This window comes from Musa acuminata, chromosome BXJ1-6 (assembly GCF_036884655.1).
Source record: "Musa acuminata AAA Group cultivar baxijiao chromosome BXJ1-6, Cavendish_Baxijiao_AAA, whole genome shotgun sequence".
In the NCBI taxonomy this organism is placed as follows: domain Eukaryota; kingdom Viridiplantae; phylum Streptophyta; class Magnoliopsida; order Zingiberales; family Musaceae; genus Musa; species Musa acuminata.
The window spans coordinates 40,138,721-40,152,167 of record NC_088332.1 but is presented as its reverse complement, the minus strand read 5'-3'; the positions used below and the strand labels follow the sequence as shown (position 1 = coordinate 40,152,167).

Sequence of the window (13,447 nt, the reverse complement as noted above, 5' to 3'; positions counted from 1 at the left end):
TTGGTACCAAGGTTTTTGAACATTTGCCTGATACCGGCACTGTTATATCGGGTGCTGTATCGATCTATGCCGTCCAATATCATAGAAAAAAGAAATCATTTATTGATATAAAGATCAGATGTTACAAGTTTATTCGCCTTGATCGTAAGCGTGGAATTAGAATTCGCCTTGATCCCTGCCTAAATATTCTACATTCAAAATATTGATTGGATGGTAATATATTAGATTTATCAGCCAAGGGTTAAAAGGTTCGAGACTTACCCACTGGAGATTTTAATCTTGAAATTAAATTTTATCTTCATACTTATTATTTATATAATAATAATATTAATAATAATATAAAAATCACTCCTATAGATGTAGTAGTGCTGTTAAGATCATAATCTCACTTTTTGACTGCGTCAATAACATCTCGAGTTCTGATTGGTTAAGATGTGTCTCCAATGACATCTTAACCACTATGATATCTCCAGGAATATATAAATTAGTATCTGTAATTGAATAGGTTTTGTCCAAGAATACTTTTTTAGGATCTTTGCACAAATAATTCCGGTCTGTGGATGTATATGCAAAAAGTATTTGTCACTCTAAAATTTGACCAAAATCATAATTTCTCTGGCAATTTACAACATTATGACTATAATTTAAATTCCAAGGACTGAATTAAAAGTATGCCGGCAGTCATAACATGGCTGCCTGTCACGATTCGGTTCAACAGCCATGCTCTATTAGCATGGCTCTATCCTTTCCTTCTTCTTAGAAGATAAAGCGTCGTGTTATCCATCAGTGGGTTTTTACTGCTTCGGCTGCCGGCGACTCTCGTCGAAGATGGAAGCTCTTGGTCGCAATTTCACCACCGCGCTCACCACATGTGGAAGTCCTCGGCGACACCAAGCCGCCGGCTTCAGGAGAAGAGTTCGAATGCTGCCGGTCGCAGAGCCGCTCTTTCCTGCCGGTGGAGGAGGCTATCCATCCCGTTTCAAAGTTGTTTCTTGACTGATTCCGGCCGGTAGGCATTTTTCTTCTGGTGTTAATTTCCCTCTTCCTGGGACAGAGATTGAGCGGCAGTGTTAGGATGGATGCGACTGTTGGTGGAGAAGAGGAGGAGATGAGGCAGGCCAAGGAGATGGCCGCGGCTCGGAGGAGATGGGAAACTCTGGTATTCTTTAGTTTCACTTTTAGGGGTTGAACAACAAAATCATTTATTTACTGATGTAGATGCCGTATGTTATGATTTGGGTATGCGTTTGGAGGATAGCATTTCTAGGTTACAATTTTTAAGTCGACACATGCACAGGAAGCACATATGTGGATGAATTTTATTGAAAAAGAAAACCTTTGGGCTAATTGACTTAATACTTTTTTTCTTCTATGGTTACATGGAAACTAAATCCAGCAGTAGTATGAAATATTAAGTTACATGCTTATAGATGTCCCGTCCTGTGTTTTGAAGATCAGGGAACAGAAGGTTAAGGTTCTTACTCCTAGAGAAGCTGGTTATGCGATTCAGCTTTCCAATAAAACCCTACTTGATGTTCGTCCATCAACCGAGCATGAGAAGGTATGCGTGTTGCTGAATTGGTTGAGAGCCCATTGCTATCTTCCTTTACCCCATATTGGCTATTTTCATCCAGATAATATTCCTCCAATGTTGTATATGCAGGCATGGGTTAGAGGTTCCACTTGGATACCAATATTCGATGTAGAAAATACGGGTGACATTGGAACTCTTTCCAAAAAAATCACAAATTTTGTCATGGGTAATGAGTTATAAGCTCTAGTTTTTATCATTTAGTTGCTTAGTTTTGTATGATACATGAAATTATGCGTTTCTCTTCATGAAAGATGCAGGATCTTTTTTTAACTTTTTGCAGTCCTGCTTTCTTGTGAACAGTGGAGTACTACTTAAGAACCATTTCGTTTTTCTGTATTCTGAGTACATTTTAGCATGTTTAATCTTAACACTCCAATCAGATGCCATGAAGCAGAAACTTAATTTGATATATTTAGATTTGCTTCCTGAAGTATTAAGGAGAAAAAGCTTGGTAGTTGTGGTCATAATATGACTCATTATTACTACACCAGAAAACTATATGAGGAACTTTCCATGATGGCAATGCTTTAGAAAGGAAACCTAAATATTGGAGCTCGACTGGTCAATATTATATGACATCTGGGATGAACTTATCTTTTGAAGGAAAAAGTCATTACCTTAAGATTTTTCTCTTTCATCTAGTCGTTTTAAGTTTTTATCCTTTGAACTCTTCATGGGTAAAATTATCATTATTCTATCTTTATTTCGTAACGGAAAAGTGTATGACAGCACAATATTCTGAGATTAGAATGGAAGAACAATATGCTAACTATGGAAGTTAGAAATATGATCACCCACGTTTGGTTTCTGTTTGAAGATGTTTCCTTTGCACATTATTATAACCTGACGTGTAAGGAAGACCCACTCTATTGAGGGAAAAATTCTGATGCTAATACCTTAAGATTCATTTCAAACTCTTTTAGTCTTTACAACTGGGTTCTCACTATCACATCTTCAGTTCTTAACCTAGAAAGGCTTATGGCAGCACAAATTTATTAGATTAGAATGGAAAAAAGACATGCTGAGACAATGAAACTAAACGTCAAGGAAATAGAACTGTGGCCACCCATGATTAGTTATTTTCGTAAAATGTTTTCCTTCTTTTTCGAACATAACAAAATTATACCAACCTACTTGGCAATTTTTATTGTAGCTTAGAGTAATTTTTTGCCAGTGTAATAACTAACGCTGCAAGCAGTTGTATGTGGCATAGACATGAGAAGCCTGCACCATTTGAAGGAGCTTTACCATAAATTCAATTTCTAGATCCACTAAGATCTAAGTGATACTTGCTTATTATATGAGTACTTTAACTAATAAACCAATTACTTTCTTATGACACTTTTCTGCAGGTGGTTGGTGGAGTGGCAGCTCTATGTTGGTGTATGACAGGTGTGTTCTTTAGCTAAATAATAGCATTTTGCTGTGATATTATCCTACTTAAATTTCAATTATATACATTTAATCTAGCAAAATCAATGCAGGGACTTCCTATCAAAAGTTGAGGAGAAGTTTCCAAAAGAAAGTGACCTTATTCTAGTGTGTCAAAAGGGACTAAGGTAATGTTCTCTTTTAAATGCTCCTTACGTTTTTTGAAATAAGCCTGGTTGAGCATATGGAGACTCTTTGAAGTTGTGAAAGCCTTTTATATTAAAAAATAAATGTTGGTTCAATGTTTTTTCATGAACTGATTGCTTCTCGTGTCTTGACTAATTGTGATAAACTTTTTGCCATAACAGCTGAAAAATATCTAGTGAACAATATAGAAAGTTATGTATAATTAAGGGAATTTTGTTGGTTTTGATTAATTTTGTTTGATTTAGTTGCAAGAGATAGTAGAATAAATTTGAGGTATTTCAGAAAGATGATCAACCAAAAGACTGGAATAAATTTGTGGTGGATGCAGGAGTGAATAAGTAAAAGTGCAAGTGAAGTTGTCACCAGATCAGAATCAGGTAGGCCATTAAGATTGAAGAAGTCTTGTCTCTACCGCAGAATCTTTAATGCAGTTTATAAGCTGCAATAACCCATAATATTCAAGTTCAAGTGAAGTAAATATGTGTTGGTGGACAGCCAGTATATAAGTACTTATTCTTTTTCTAAATAACTTTAGGAAAAGAATTCTGAAATCACAAAAATAGATGCAATCAACTTTTCCAATAAGACATTTAAATGCTTGTACTGAAGAAAAAGAAGATTAAATTAAAATCTAGTGAAATCCACAGATAAGGACATATAGTCTGTGATGGAGATAGTATTTGGAGTTTCTCTACCTAACTGAGTACCTGAGGACATTTGGACTAATCTGACCAGAGTCAGGAAAGCAAGCTGCAAAGTGAAACAATAAGGAGCCCGCCATAATCACTGCTTCGGAATCTATAATGTGAGTCAAGGATTTATCTTAAATGGTTTATATTTGTTGACTGAATTTGGTATATTTGTTCTCGCTTTCAGCTGTCAATGCAATCAACTTACTAATTAGAATGAAAGAATTTTATTGCATGCTGCTATCTTTTACACCCACTGTGTAAAAAAATAGTTCTTGAGTAACTATAGTTCTGTTAGGGGTAACTATAGTTCTTGAGTCGTTCTTTATGGTTAACTGTATTTACACCAGCTAGGTGTCACTTCACATGATCAAACAACCAGCAACATTCACTCTTTCTTCAAGACTCAATGCTATTCTGCTCTTTCATGTTCTGTTCATACAATAGTTCTACAACTTGTTCAATAAGGTGGATGTGCAACTCTGTACATTGGATAATAGCAAGCATCTTCTGCCCTCTGGTTAATGTGTCCCCTTGATTCTGCCTTTTCTTTTCTATGATACTGACTTTATCCTTTCAACACATAATTCGTCACTGAATGCCAATTGCAATGTCAAATACAATTTTGTCTCAGATATAATTTTAATATCTAAATCTGCAGATCTCTTGCTGCTTGCGAACAACTTTATAACGCAGGTTTCAGAAACTTATTCTGGGTACAAGGAGGTCTGGAAGTTGCTGATGAAGAGGTAACATGTGAAAGTTTAGCGAGTAATTGTATTTTGTCCATAATTTGTATGAACTCTCTGTTTCATTTGTGCAAGAATGAAATGTAATTTCAGTGTGCTTATCTGACCACCCGATGCATGTTTATGCTGTATGAGAGCATTGTGAATGCTTGTGGATTAGTGTTATGTGCTTGTGGTGTATGGCATGCACAGATCATGTATGAACTGAATTTTATTTTGTGTCCAATAAATTGACCAAATAGTATGTTACGTCTTCTGGTTCAGGATTTTCCACGAGAAGGTCCCCAGCCTTTCAAGCTTGCTGGAATTGGTGGCGTTTCAGAATTTCTCGGGTAATATTTCATATTCAATGGTAAATAATTAGTTTCTTCCTTGGTTTACTATGTTGCCATGCCTATGTTAGCACATGACAACTAGGTTTCCGAGACTCTCTCATCATGTGATAATGAAAAAAACAAATGCTAGTTTCAATGTTTCTTGCTCTGTACATTATTATATATGTTTATCTTGATTTCTCCATTATTTACTATCTGTTTTCAGTTGGACGGATCAACAGCGTGCCATAGGTGCTAGGGAAGGTTGGAGTTACCGGTTGGTCTTCACTGGTCGTTTGGTAATGGCTTTTGATTTAAGAAGAAGTTTTTAAATAATTATAAAAAAATAAAACTTAACGTGAACCAGTGCTAGGGAATATCTTTTCATGCTTTGTCTGATATTGCAGCTCGGACTCATTCTTCTAGCAGATGCCTTGTTTCTTGGTGCTCAAAGACTTGGCCCTTTACTTCAAGAATGGAGGTCTCATTGAGAAGTTCCATCTTTTCACGCGACACTGTCAAATCAGTTAGCTGAGTTTTGTTAGACTGAGGGGTTGGCATTTCTTATATGCAACATGTCTTGCTATTGATCACCTTAACAAGATCTGTTTCTTGTGAGCCATGTCTTGCTATCTATCACATAAACAATATCCGGTTCTTGTTCTCACCAGCAGCTCTTTCTTCATTTCTCAGTCACTGAACACTGAAATTAGATGAATTTTGAACAGGTTTTGTGAATGCAAGATAAGTATATATATATATATATATATATATATATATATATATATATATATATATATATATTTATATGTATGTATGTATGTATGTATGTATATATATATATGTATGTATATATATATATATATGTATTGTATATATATATATGTATTGTATATATGTATTGTATACACACACACACACACACACACATATATATATATATATATATATATATATATATATATATATATATATATATATATATATATATATATATAATGCAAGATAAGTATTTGTTAAATTTTGATTACAATTTAAGCTTGATTCAAAACCCATTGAAGATGGTCCATTGGGTCACGATCATATTTGATTCAAGTTAGAGTTGATGTATCAGATTTGATGTGAAGTGGTTGTATCTGATGGTGTGAAGCATTAGTCATCTTAGCACCTTGGAACCTTTTGTGACACAGGATTGGATCGGGCTATTAGGTATCAGGGAAGGTGTTATCTTGTAATTGACTCGTTGTTCGTTGCTTGCTTGCATGATACAAAATAATTTATTTTGGATAGTTTTTGAGTCGTTTTTATATGCTATGATGATTGCGATAATAATACGAAACGTTAGTCTAGAACTTTCTAGAAGTTGGGATGAAATACTAATATCTTGGGATGATTTGAAAAGATATTTTATTAAGTTCGTTAATACCTTTTGAAATTTACTTGGTTGACTAAATTATTATTTCTAATAGATTCCTTTGCTTGGAGATGACTAAATTTACTTAGGTCAACTCACTTTTCTTTCCGAATCAAAAACTTAAATGCTAATCATAATCATCCTTGATACAGCCGTCATGTGTCGTGGTGGGAGACGTGATGGCATGCACTATGCACTATGAAGCTAACGAGTGACATCTCGAAGCTCTTAATCTCGTCGTTAGTGTGGAAGATGTTGCATTCATAGCACTATGCACTATGAAGTGATGGCATGCACTATGCACTATGAAGCTAACGAGTGACATCTCGAAGCTCTTAATCTCGTCGTTAGTGTAAGCTCTTAATCTCGTCGTTAGTGTGGAAGATGTTGCATTCATAGCACTATGCACTATGAAGTGATGGCATGCACTATGCACTATGAAGCTACCGAGTGACATCTCGAAGCTCTTAATCTCGTCGTTAGTGTGGGAGATGTTGCATTCATAGCACTATGCACTATGAAGTGATGGCATGCACTATGCACTATAAAGCTAACGAGTGACATCTCGAAGCTCTTAATCTTGTCGTTAGTGTGGGAGATGTTGCATTCATATTACACATTGCTAAGTAGCGGCGGTTCTACTATTGGTGGTGTCTATTATTGGTGGTCGTTTCTAGGACAACACCTCCTTCTATCATTAATAAAAGTTTTAATAGCGTGGTGGTCGCTTCTAGAATAATACCTCCTCCTATTATTAATAAAAGTTTTAGTTTTTTTAATTTAAATTATATATATTATTATATTAATTATTTATTATTATTTAGACTAATATTTGTTAACTTAAATTTGATGGAAAATTTATATATTATATTTTTAAAAATATAAGAATTATTTTAAATATGAGTAAATCATAAGAGTTTAAGAGGTCCATAATCAAAATCATAGAGATTAAAATATATCTTAATTCTAGATTATATATGTTATTAATTTAAACTAAAAGTCATATGCTACGTCTTTAAAAATATAAAGATTATTTTAGTAATTTCCCATATTTAGTAGAGGGCTACTCACAATTGCAATTGCTTTATCATCAATGGGGGCATCTGCTTTGCTTCTGCTCCTCTGTATCCTCTTCTTCTGCAGGTTCTTCTCGTTTTCCTCTTTGCATTCGAGTCCGTAGGATAACTCGAAATCTTCATACTTCCATGTAACATCAAATCTTCCAGAGAATCGTATGGAGTTCGCGGGTCATCATCGGAGCTCACGAGCTCGCCACCGAGAGGGTGGAATTCCTATGACTCCTTTTCGTGGGTCGTCGACGAACAAGCGTTCCTAGATAATGCTGCTATTCTGGCTAAGAATCTGCATCGATACGGATACGAGGTCGGATTTGTGGCATTCAACTGCAGGATGAATTGTGAGAAAGCAAGTAGTGATCTTTCTTCTTTCTTTGCCTTTGCAATGGCGTAGTATGTTGTGGTGGACTTCCTGTGGTATCGGAAGAACGTGGATGGAGCCTCGGAAGATTCCTATGACTACGACTGCATCGATCCATGGGGCCGGCCGTTCCCCGACCCTGGTCGGTGGCCGTCATCTAAAGGTGGGCAGGGGTTCACAGAGGTCGCCCGAAAGGTTCATGAAATGGGGTTGATGTTTGGGATTCATGTGATGAGAGGAATAAGCAAGCAGGCAGTTGATGCAAGCACACCCGTCTTGGATGTTCGATCGGTATTCTTCTTCCTCTCAGATTGCGCATTGTTCATGCTAGATTAATCTCTCTTGTATTCTATAAAATTGGAAGTGTAGAGACCACGATTGACTGAATTGAAGAACTGGATCATAGATTTGCGACAACTTATCTCAGTAGCAGAGTAGCTATGAGAATTCTGAAACCCTAGAATCATTCTTGTAAACAGTTGCTAATTGTTGTAGCAGATTTTTTTTTTGGTAGAACTCTGTGTATCGTGAGGGTAATCGAACATGGACCGCGAAAGATATAGGAATGACACAGAGGGCTTGTGCTTGGATGCAACATGGATTTATGAGTGTTGATACCGATATTGGAGCCGGAAGAGCTTTCTTGAGATCTTTGTATCAACAGTATGCCAAATGGGGTGTCGATTTTGGTAATTTAACAAGACTGGTTGCATCTACTATTTCCCTGTTTTTTTCCTTTGCTACTCATGTTTACATTATGAGATATGTACCAGATAGAATCCTAATTTGATTTATCATACTGAGAGGAACACAGAATTATATATATTATGGTCTGAACATTTTATTCTCTTTTCCATTCAGAAATAATGCTGCATTGTGACTGCAGTGAAACTCGACTGTGTTTTTGGAGATGATTTAGACTCAAAAGAGATTATCACAGTGTCCGAGGTATCATAAAATCTGTATTGTAGAGTGGAATTGTAATGTGATGATCTGCTACTGGAAGGTAAAGGATTCTTGTTCTGACCTTGGCTAAACTGTTCTTTCTGCAGCTTCTACGAGAGCTCGACCAACCAGTGCTGTTCTCAATCTCTCCTGGTACGAATGTGACTCCCTCGATGGCTGGCAGCATCAGTGCTTATGTGGATATGTACAGAATAACAGCAGATGATTGGGATAAATGGACAGATGTTGCATCTCATTTCGATATATCGAGGTAGCATTCTCCCTGGTTGGTGCTCTTACTGATTGCACCGAGTTTCTCTCAACTACTATTGGCAAAATAACTTTGTCGATACCATCCAGGGATTTTTCTTCTGCCAATTTGATTGGTGCCAAGGGATTACATGGAAGGTCCTGGCCTGACTTGGATATGCTACCGCTTGGGTGGCTTACTGATCCCGGTAATGCCATCTTCTCAACTTTAAAAGATCCATTCTGCTGAAACCTGATATGTTGTCATATAGTTTCAGTCAGGATTCAAGTAGTTGTCTATACTGCACACAGGAACAACACTGGAATAGTATGAACAGTCACGAACATTAATACTAATGTTTGCAAAAGATATTAATTAGCTTTACAGCAGAAAACCCCTCTCTGAATTTTACTTGCATATAATCTTGATCATCATTAGGTTGCAATCCATGTGCATAATGTGCACATGATATCATGCTCACTTTTGTGGCATGCATCATGGTATCTGGGATGTGCATATTAAAATGCATGCATTTACACAAAACTTGCTAGGTATATAAACTTCTCTAATAGTTCAACGCTTGGATCTGTGGATATGGCATCCTTAATTTATTACAAGTTCTAGCTTTGTGCAACTAAATATAACATGGGATATTGAAGAAAATCTTAATGTTTAGGATTATGACAGTTTGGATAACTTTAAAGAATTTTCTAGCACAAGAATATTTAGCAAATGTGGGGCATCATTTATGAACCTGAGCAATGCTTAAGCTGACACAATAATTGGGATTTATGTTAGATGGGGAAAAAAATTAAATATTGTATGAAAATTTTGTATTAGTTCCTTCAAACTGTGAAGTAGAAGATATGCTCATTCTTTAGCAATTATGTTTCTAGTGTTAAACCTCACCTAGGATTAAATGTGTGATTTAGTATATCTGATATGATATTTTCAGATTTCTTTTTGTCATTTTTCTATAATTCATAGTATATTATACAGCTAAAGGAAATGGATTTGTGGAAAACAGGTGTACGCCAAGGTCCTCACAGGAAATCAAATCTTACTGTTGATGAACAAAGAACCCAGGAACATAAACCACAAGCTGTTCTTTGCTGCTTTTTGCTGTTCAGATTATCAAGGGTATACTGATGCTACAGAAATTTTGTCGTGCAGGTCACTCTCTGGTCTATGGCTAAATCCCCTCTCATGTTTGGAGGAGATTTAAGAAACATTGATGAGATTACATTAAGTCTCATCACTAATCCTACTCTTCTTGAGATAAACTCTTTCAGTACAAACAATAAGGAGGTACTTTACCTAATATAACTTGTAGGCTTCTACTGTTTTTCACAGGGAGAGATCCTGATCATCCTCTATCCCTGTTAAGTTACTGATTCACATCCTGATATCAATTGAATCCAGTTTCCCTTTGTCTTTGCCACGGAAGATCTCAAAAGTAGAAATCATGCTCTTAACAAGAGATCAATGAGACAAGAACTTGTCGATGGACCTGATAACAAGGTATTAGGTCTTACTAGCTGTGAGACTGAAAGAGCAAAAGGGTGGTTTGAGATGGATAGTATTCAGATATGTCGGAAAGGTGACAGTAAAAATCAGAACCCATCTTACTGCCTGTACAAAATAATGCCTCATCTGATACCGTAAGTTTTTCTAGACTTAGAAATAGTTAAAAACTATATGATATAAGTTGTTTCAAATGTAATATTTGTTTTTCCACAGGGATCAAGGGATTAAATATAAACAGGAATATGTAGGAATGTTTCAGCTACTGGCAATGCAAAACCAAAGTGCCTGCCTGGAGGCATCTGTAGAGAACACATTGCAACAGAGAAAAAGAAGAATCACTTTATCTGGTTGCAAGTGGCATGATTCACAGGTTTATTGCCAACTGCATTTTGAATTGATGAATCTTGGCCTTTATTATTTTTAATAGACAGAAAATAGTATAGTGTTTCCTTTCATTGTTTGATGTATGGTTATTTAACACTATAAGCATCAGAAAACAATTATAGACATGGAGGAATAACTTGTGTTGAAATCATTTGTTCTATGCCTAGATGAAGAAATTGAAAACAAAATGACAAACATGATATAATTATTTAATGAATCTGTTTTATATAAGGTCCTGTGTTTTTCTTTTGCTATATACTCTTCAACAATATGACAATGGATGATATAAAAATAGTTTTTTTCTTCTTTTATTTTGCTAGTGATTCATGGTTTAAAATTTTAAATATCTTAATACTGATAAAAAGATGGTTGGTTGATTCACAAATTTATGCTAAAATCTTAAGCTGTAGGAATAGCCTTAATTTTATGTTTGACCTCTGGTACCCCCATTATGTGCAATCATAGGCTCTATAAATGGGATAAAATACAAATATCATGCATGCTAAGACAATGTTAACGGTGAATAAAACCAAACAAAGGTTAATATACTTTGCGCAAAGACTGATGAATACAACACTAAACAATAATAATGGAAAAGGGTAGAGAAAAAGAGTTTTCCATAATTTGAAAATATGACCAACTCATTGGTGACTTTGGTACTGGACATTCCAAAAGTGGATTGGGTCGGGGGATCGGGTTGGGTGAATTAGAGAATAGACATACATCTGGTAGCATTCTACGCTAAATTGCCTCCCATATATTAATATCTATGGATTTACTTTATGTCTAACAGAAACATTTCTGCTCTCCACTTTTTTTTCTTGTTACAAATATTTATCAGAAAAATTATTCACCATAAGCCAATTCCTTTAAATTTCACTTTGAAGGTTTAATGTCCAGTGAATTCTTTTACCTCCTTTTTCTTAACTAAGTTATACCTCAATCTGCAGATGTGGAGGTTAAATGATAGTGGAACTCTTGTAAACAGCTACTCTGCTTTGTGTGCAACAATGGTTTCTGAAGCAGGTACTTATAGGGATGTTTACATCTATGTTACAATATGTTCTAAAGGAGACAGAAACTGACTAGATTTCTGATGCAGTTAATTCTACAGAAGGAATTCGCTCATGGATTGGAACTGGAAGAAAAGGTAGTAGCAATTTTAATATGTTCTAAAAGAACTTCCTCTTTATAATGAGATTTTTTCCTTGATGCTCACTTTCTGACCAAGTGAAAGAAAATTTCCTGCATTTGGTATTGCGTTGGAAAGTGTTGCTCTGATATCGTATTCTGTAGTCCATTAACCATTTTGTGTTAGCTAGCATGCTAGTCTATGGATTACATTCAGAGCCTGCAAATTATTAGATCCTTTAAACTTGTAATTTGCGATCAAAATATATACCATTAATTTGAGAGCTGCTTATCTTGCTGATATCATTCCTCTTACTTTTGCAGGAGAGATTTACCTCTCTTTCTTCAACCTCAATTCTCAAACAACAGTAATTTCTGCAAAGATTTCCGACATCGGCAAGGTTCTCAGTGGCGAGTTCCTAGGCAATGCTACATGTAAGTGCACTGAAGTGTGGAGTGGTCATAAGTTTGGCCAAGTAAATCAGATATCGATGGCAGTCACGCGACATGGATGCGCCCTGTTTGTCCTAGACTGCACAGATCAATTCCAGTTCTCCAAAGTGTAGTCTGCCCAATTTATCATGAAGCATCTTTTCCTAGTGGTCAGAGTTCTTCAGACTAATCAGTAACATAAATTCTCATGTTGAGTGTGGAACAGTACAAGTTTCTTTTCACTGGTAGTTGAATTTAGAATGAAATTCCAGCTGCAGATTTCTTCTGGTAATTAATTTCAGCTATAAAGATATGGCATGATCATCAAACCATGAATGCTGTTCTATTGTTTTACTAACGTGCGGGTCTCCATTGGTCAATCAAACTTCTTGTTGTCATCACCATGAGTTCAAGTGAGCATTTCATGGACATTATTCCATTGACATGGATGTGGAAAGGTTATTGTCACTTGAAGCAACAACATGATTCCAGGCCTAGAGGATGTGTGATGGCATCTTGAGCAATAAATAACACAAGGATGAACAGAGACATGGTGGTGCTAAGTTCTGAAATATGGTACAAACATATATTAAGAGATGATAGAGAAAGCAGCTATAATTTTTCTTTCATATCCAAGAAAATGCCATGCAGGAAGCAATTTATTTTTAACAGACATTACTAATAAAACATTTCTCTTAGATAGAACAAGAAGACCATCACATCATGTCATGTAAAATATTTCTCTTAGAAAATAAATCAGAACAAGAAGACCATCACATAATGTCATGTAAAATATTTCTCTTAGAAAAGAAATCAGAACAAGAAGACCATCACATCATGTCATGTAAAATATTTCTCTTAGAAAAGAAATCAGAACAAGAAGACCATCACATCATGTCATGTAAAATATTTTCTTAGAAAAGAAATCAGAACAAGAAGACCATCACATCATGTCATGTAAAATATTTCTCTTAGAAAAGAAATCAGATCAAGAAGACCATCA

At 35.6% G+C, this 13,447-nt stretch overlaps 2 protein-coding genes across 3 annotated transcripts; both read left to right on the top strand.

The window, feature by feature from the left end:
* Nucleotides 1-718: 718 nt before the first annotated feature.
* On the top strand, nucleotides 719-5,591 carry LOC135676965 (rhodanese-like domain-containing protein 11, chloroplastic). Its single transcript, XM_065188724.1, has 10 exons — nucleotides 719-984; nucleotides 1,055-1,159; nucleotides 1,454-1,561; nucleotides 1,664-1,760; nucleotides 2,947-2,986; nucleotides 3,079-3,153; nucleotides 4,523-4,610; nucleotides 4,875-4,942; nucleotides 5,151-5,223; nucleotides 5,332-5,591. The coding sequence occupies exons 1-10, from the start codon at nucleotides 829-831 to the stop codon at nucleotides 5,413-5,415; spliced, it is 894 nt and encodes a 297-aa protein (XP_065044796.1). The 5' UTR covers nucleotides 719-828; the 3' UTR covers nucleotides 5,416-5,591.
* Nucleotides 5,592-7,406: 1,815 nt separating this feature from the next.
* LOC135585521 (uncharacterized) lies at nucleotides 7,407-12,773 on the top strand. Of its 2 annotated transcripts, none has more exons than XM_065188719.1 (14): nucleotides 7,407-7,481; nucleotides 7,565-7,721; nucleotides 7,809-8,066; nucleotides 8,290-8,464; nucleotides 8,662-8,723; nucleotides 8,828-8,991; nucleotides 9,081-9,178; nucleotides 9,998-10,057; nucleotides 10,145-10,278; nucleotides 10,393-10,631; nucleotides 10,711-10,867; nucleotides 11,832-11,907; nucleotides 11,984-12,031; nucleotides 12,337-12,773. In XM_065188719.1, exons 1-14 carry the CDS (start codon nucleotides 7,432-7,434, stop codon nucleotides 12,576-12,578), a joined length of 1,920 nt encoding a protein of 639 aa, XP_065044791.1. In that variant the 5' UTR covers nucleotides 7,407-7,431; the 3' UTR covers nucleotides 12,579-12,773. The 2 variants fall into 2 exon arrangements, with proteins under 2 accessions (XP_065044791.1, XP_065044790.1); XM_065188718.1 differs by having other exon boundaries at nucleotides 9,998-10,074; nucleotides 10,144-10,278.
* Nucleotides 12,774-13,447: the final 674 nt, after the last annotated feature.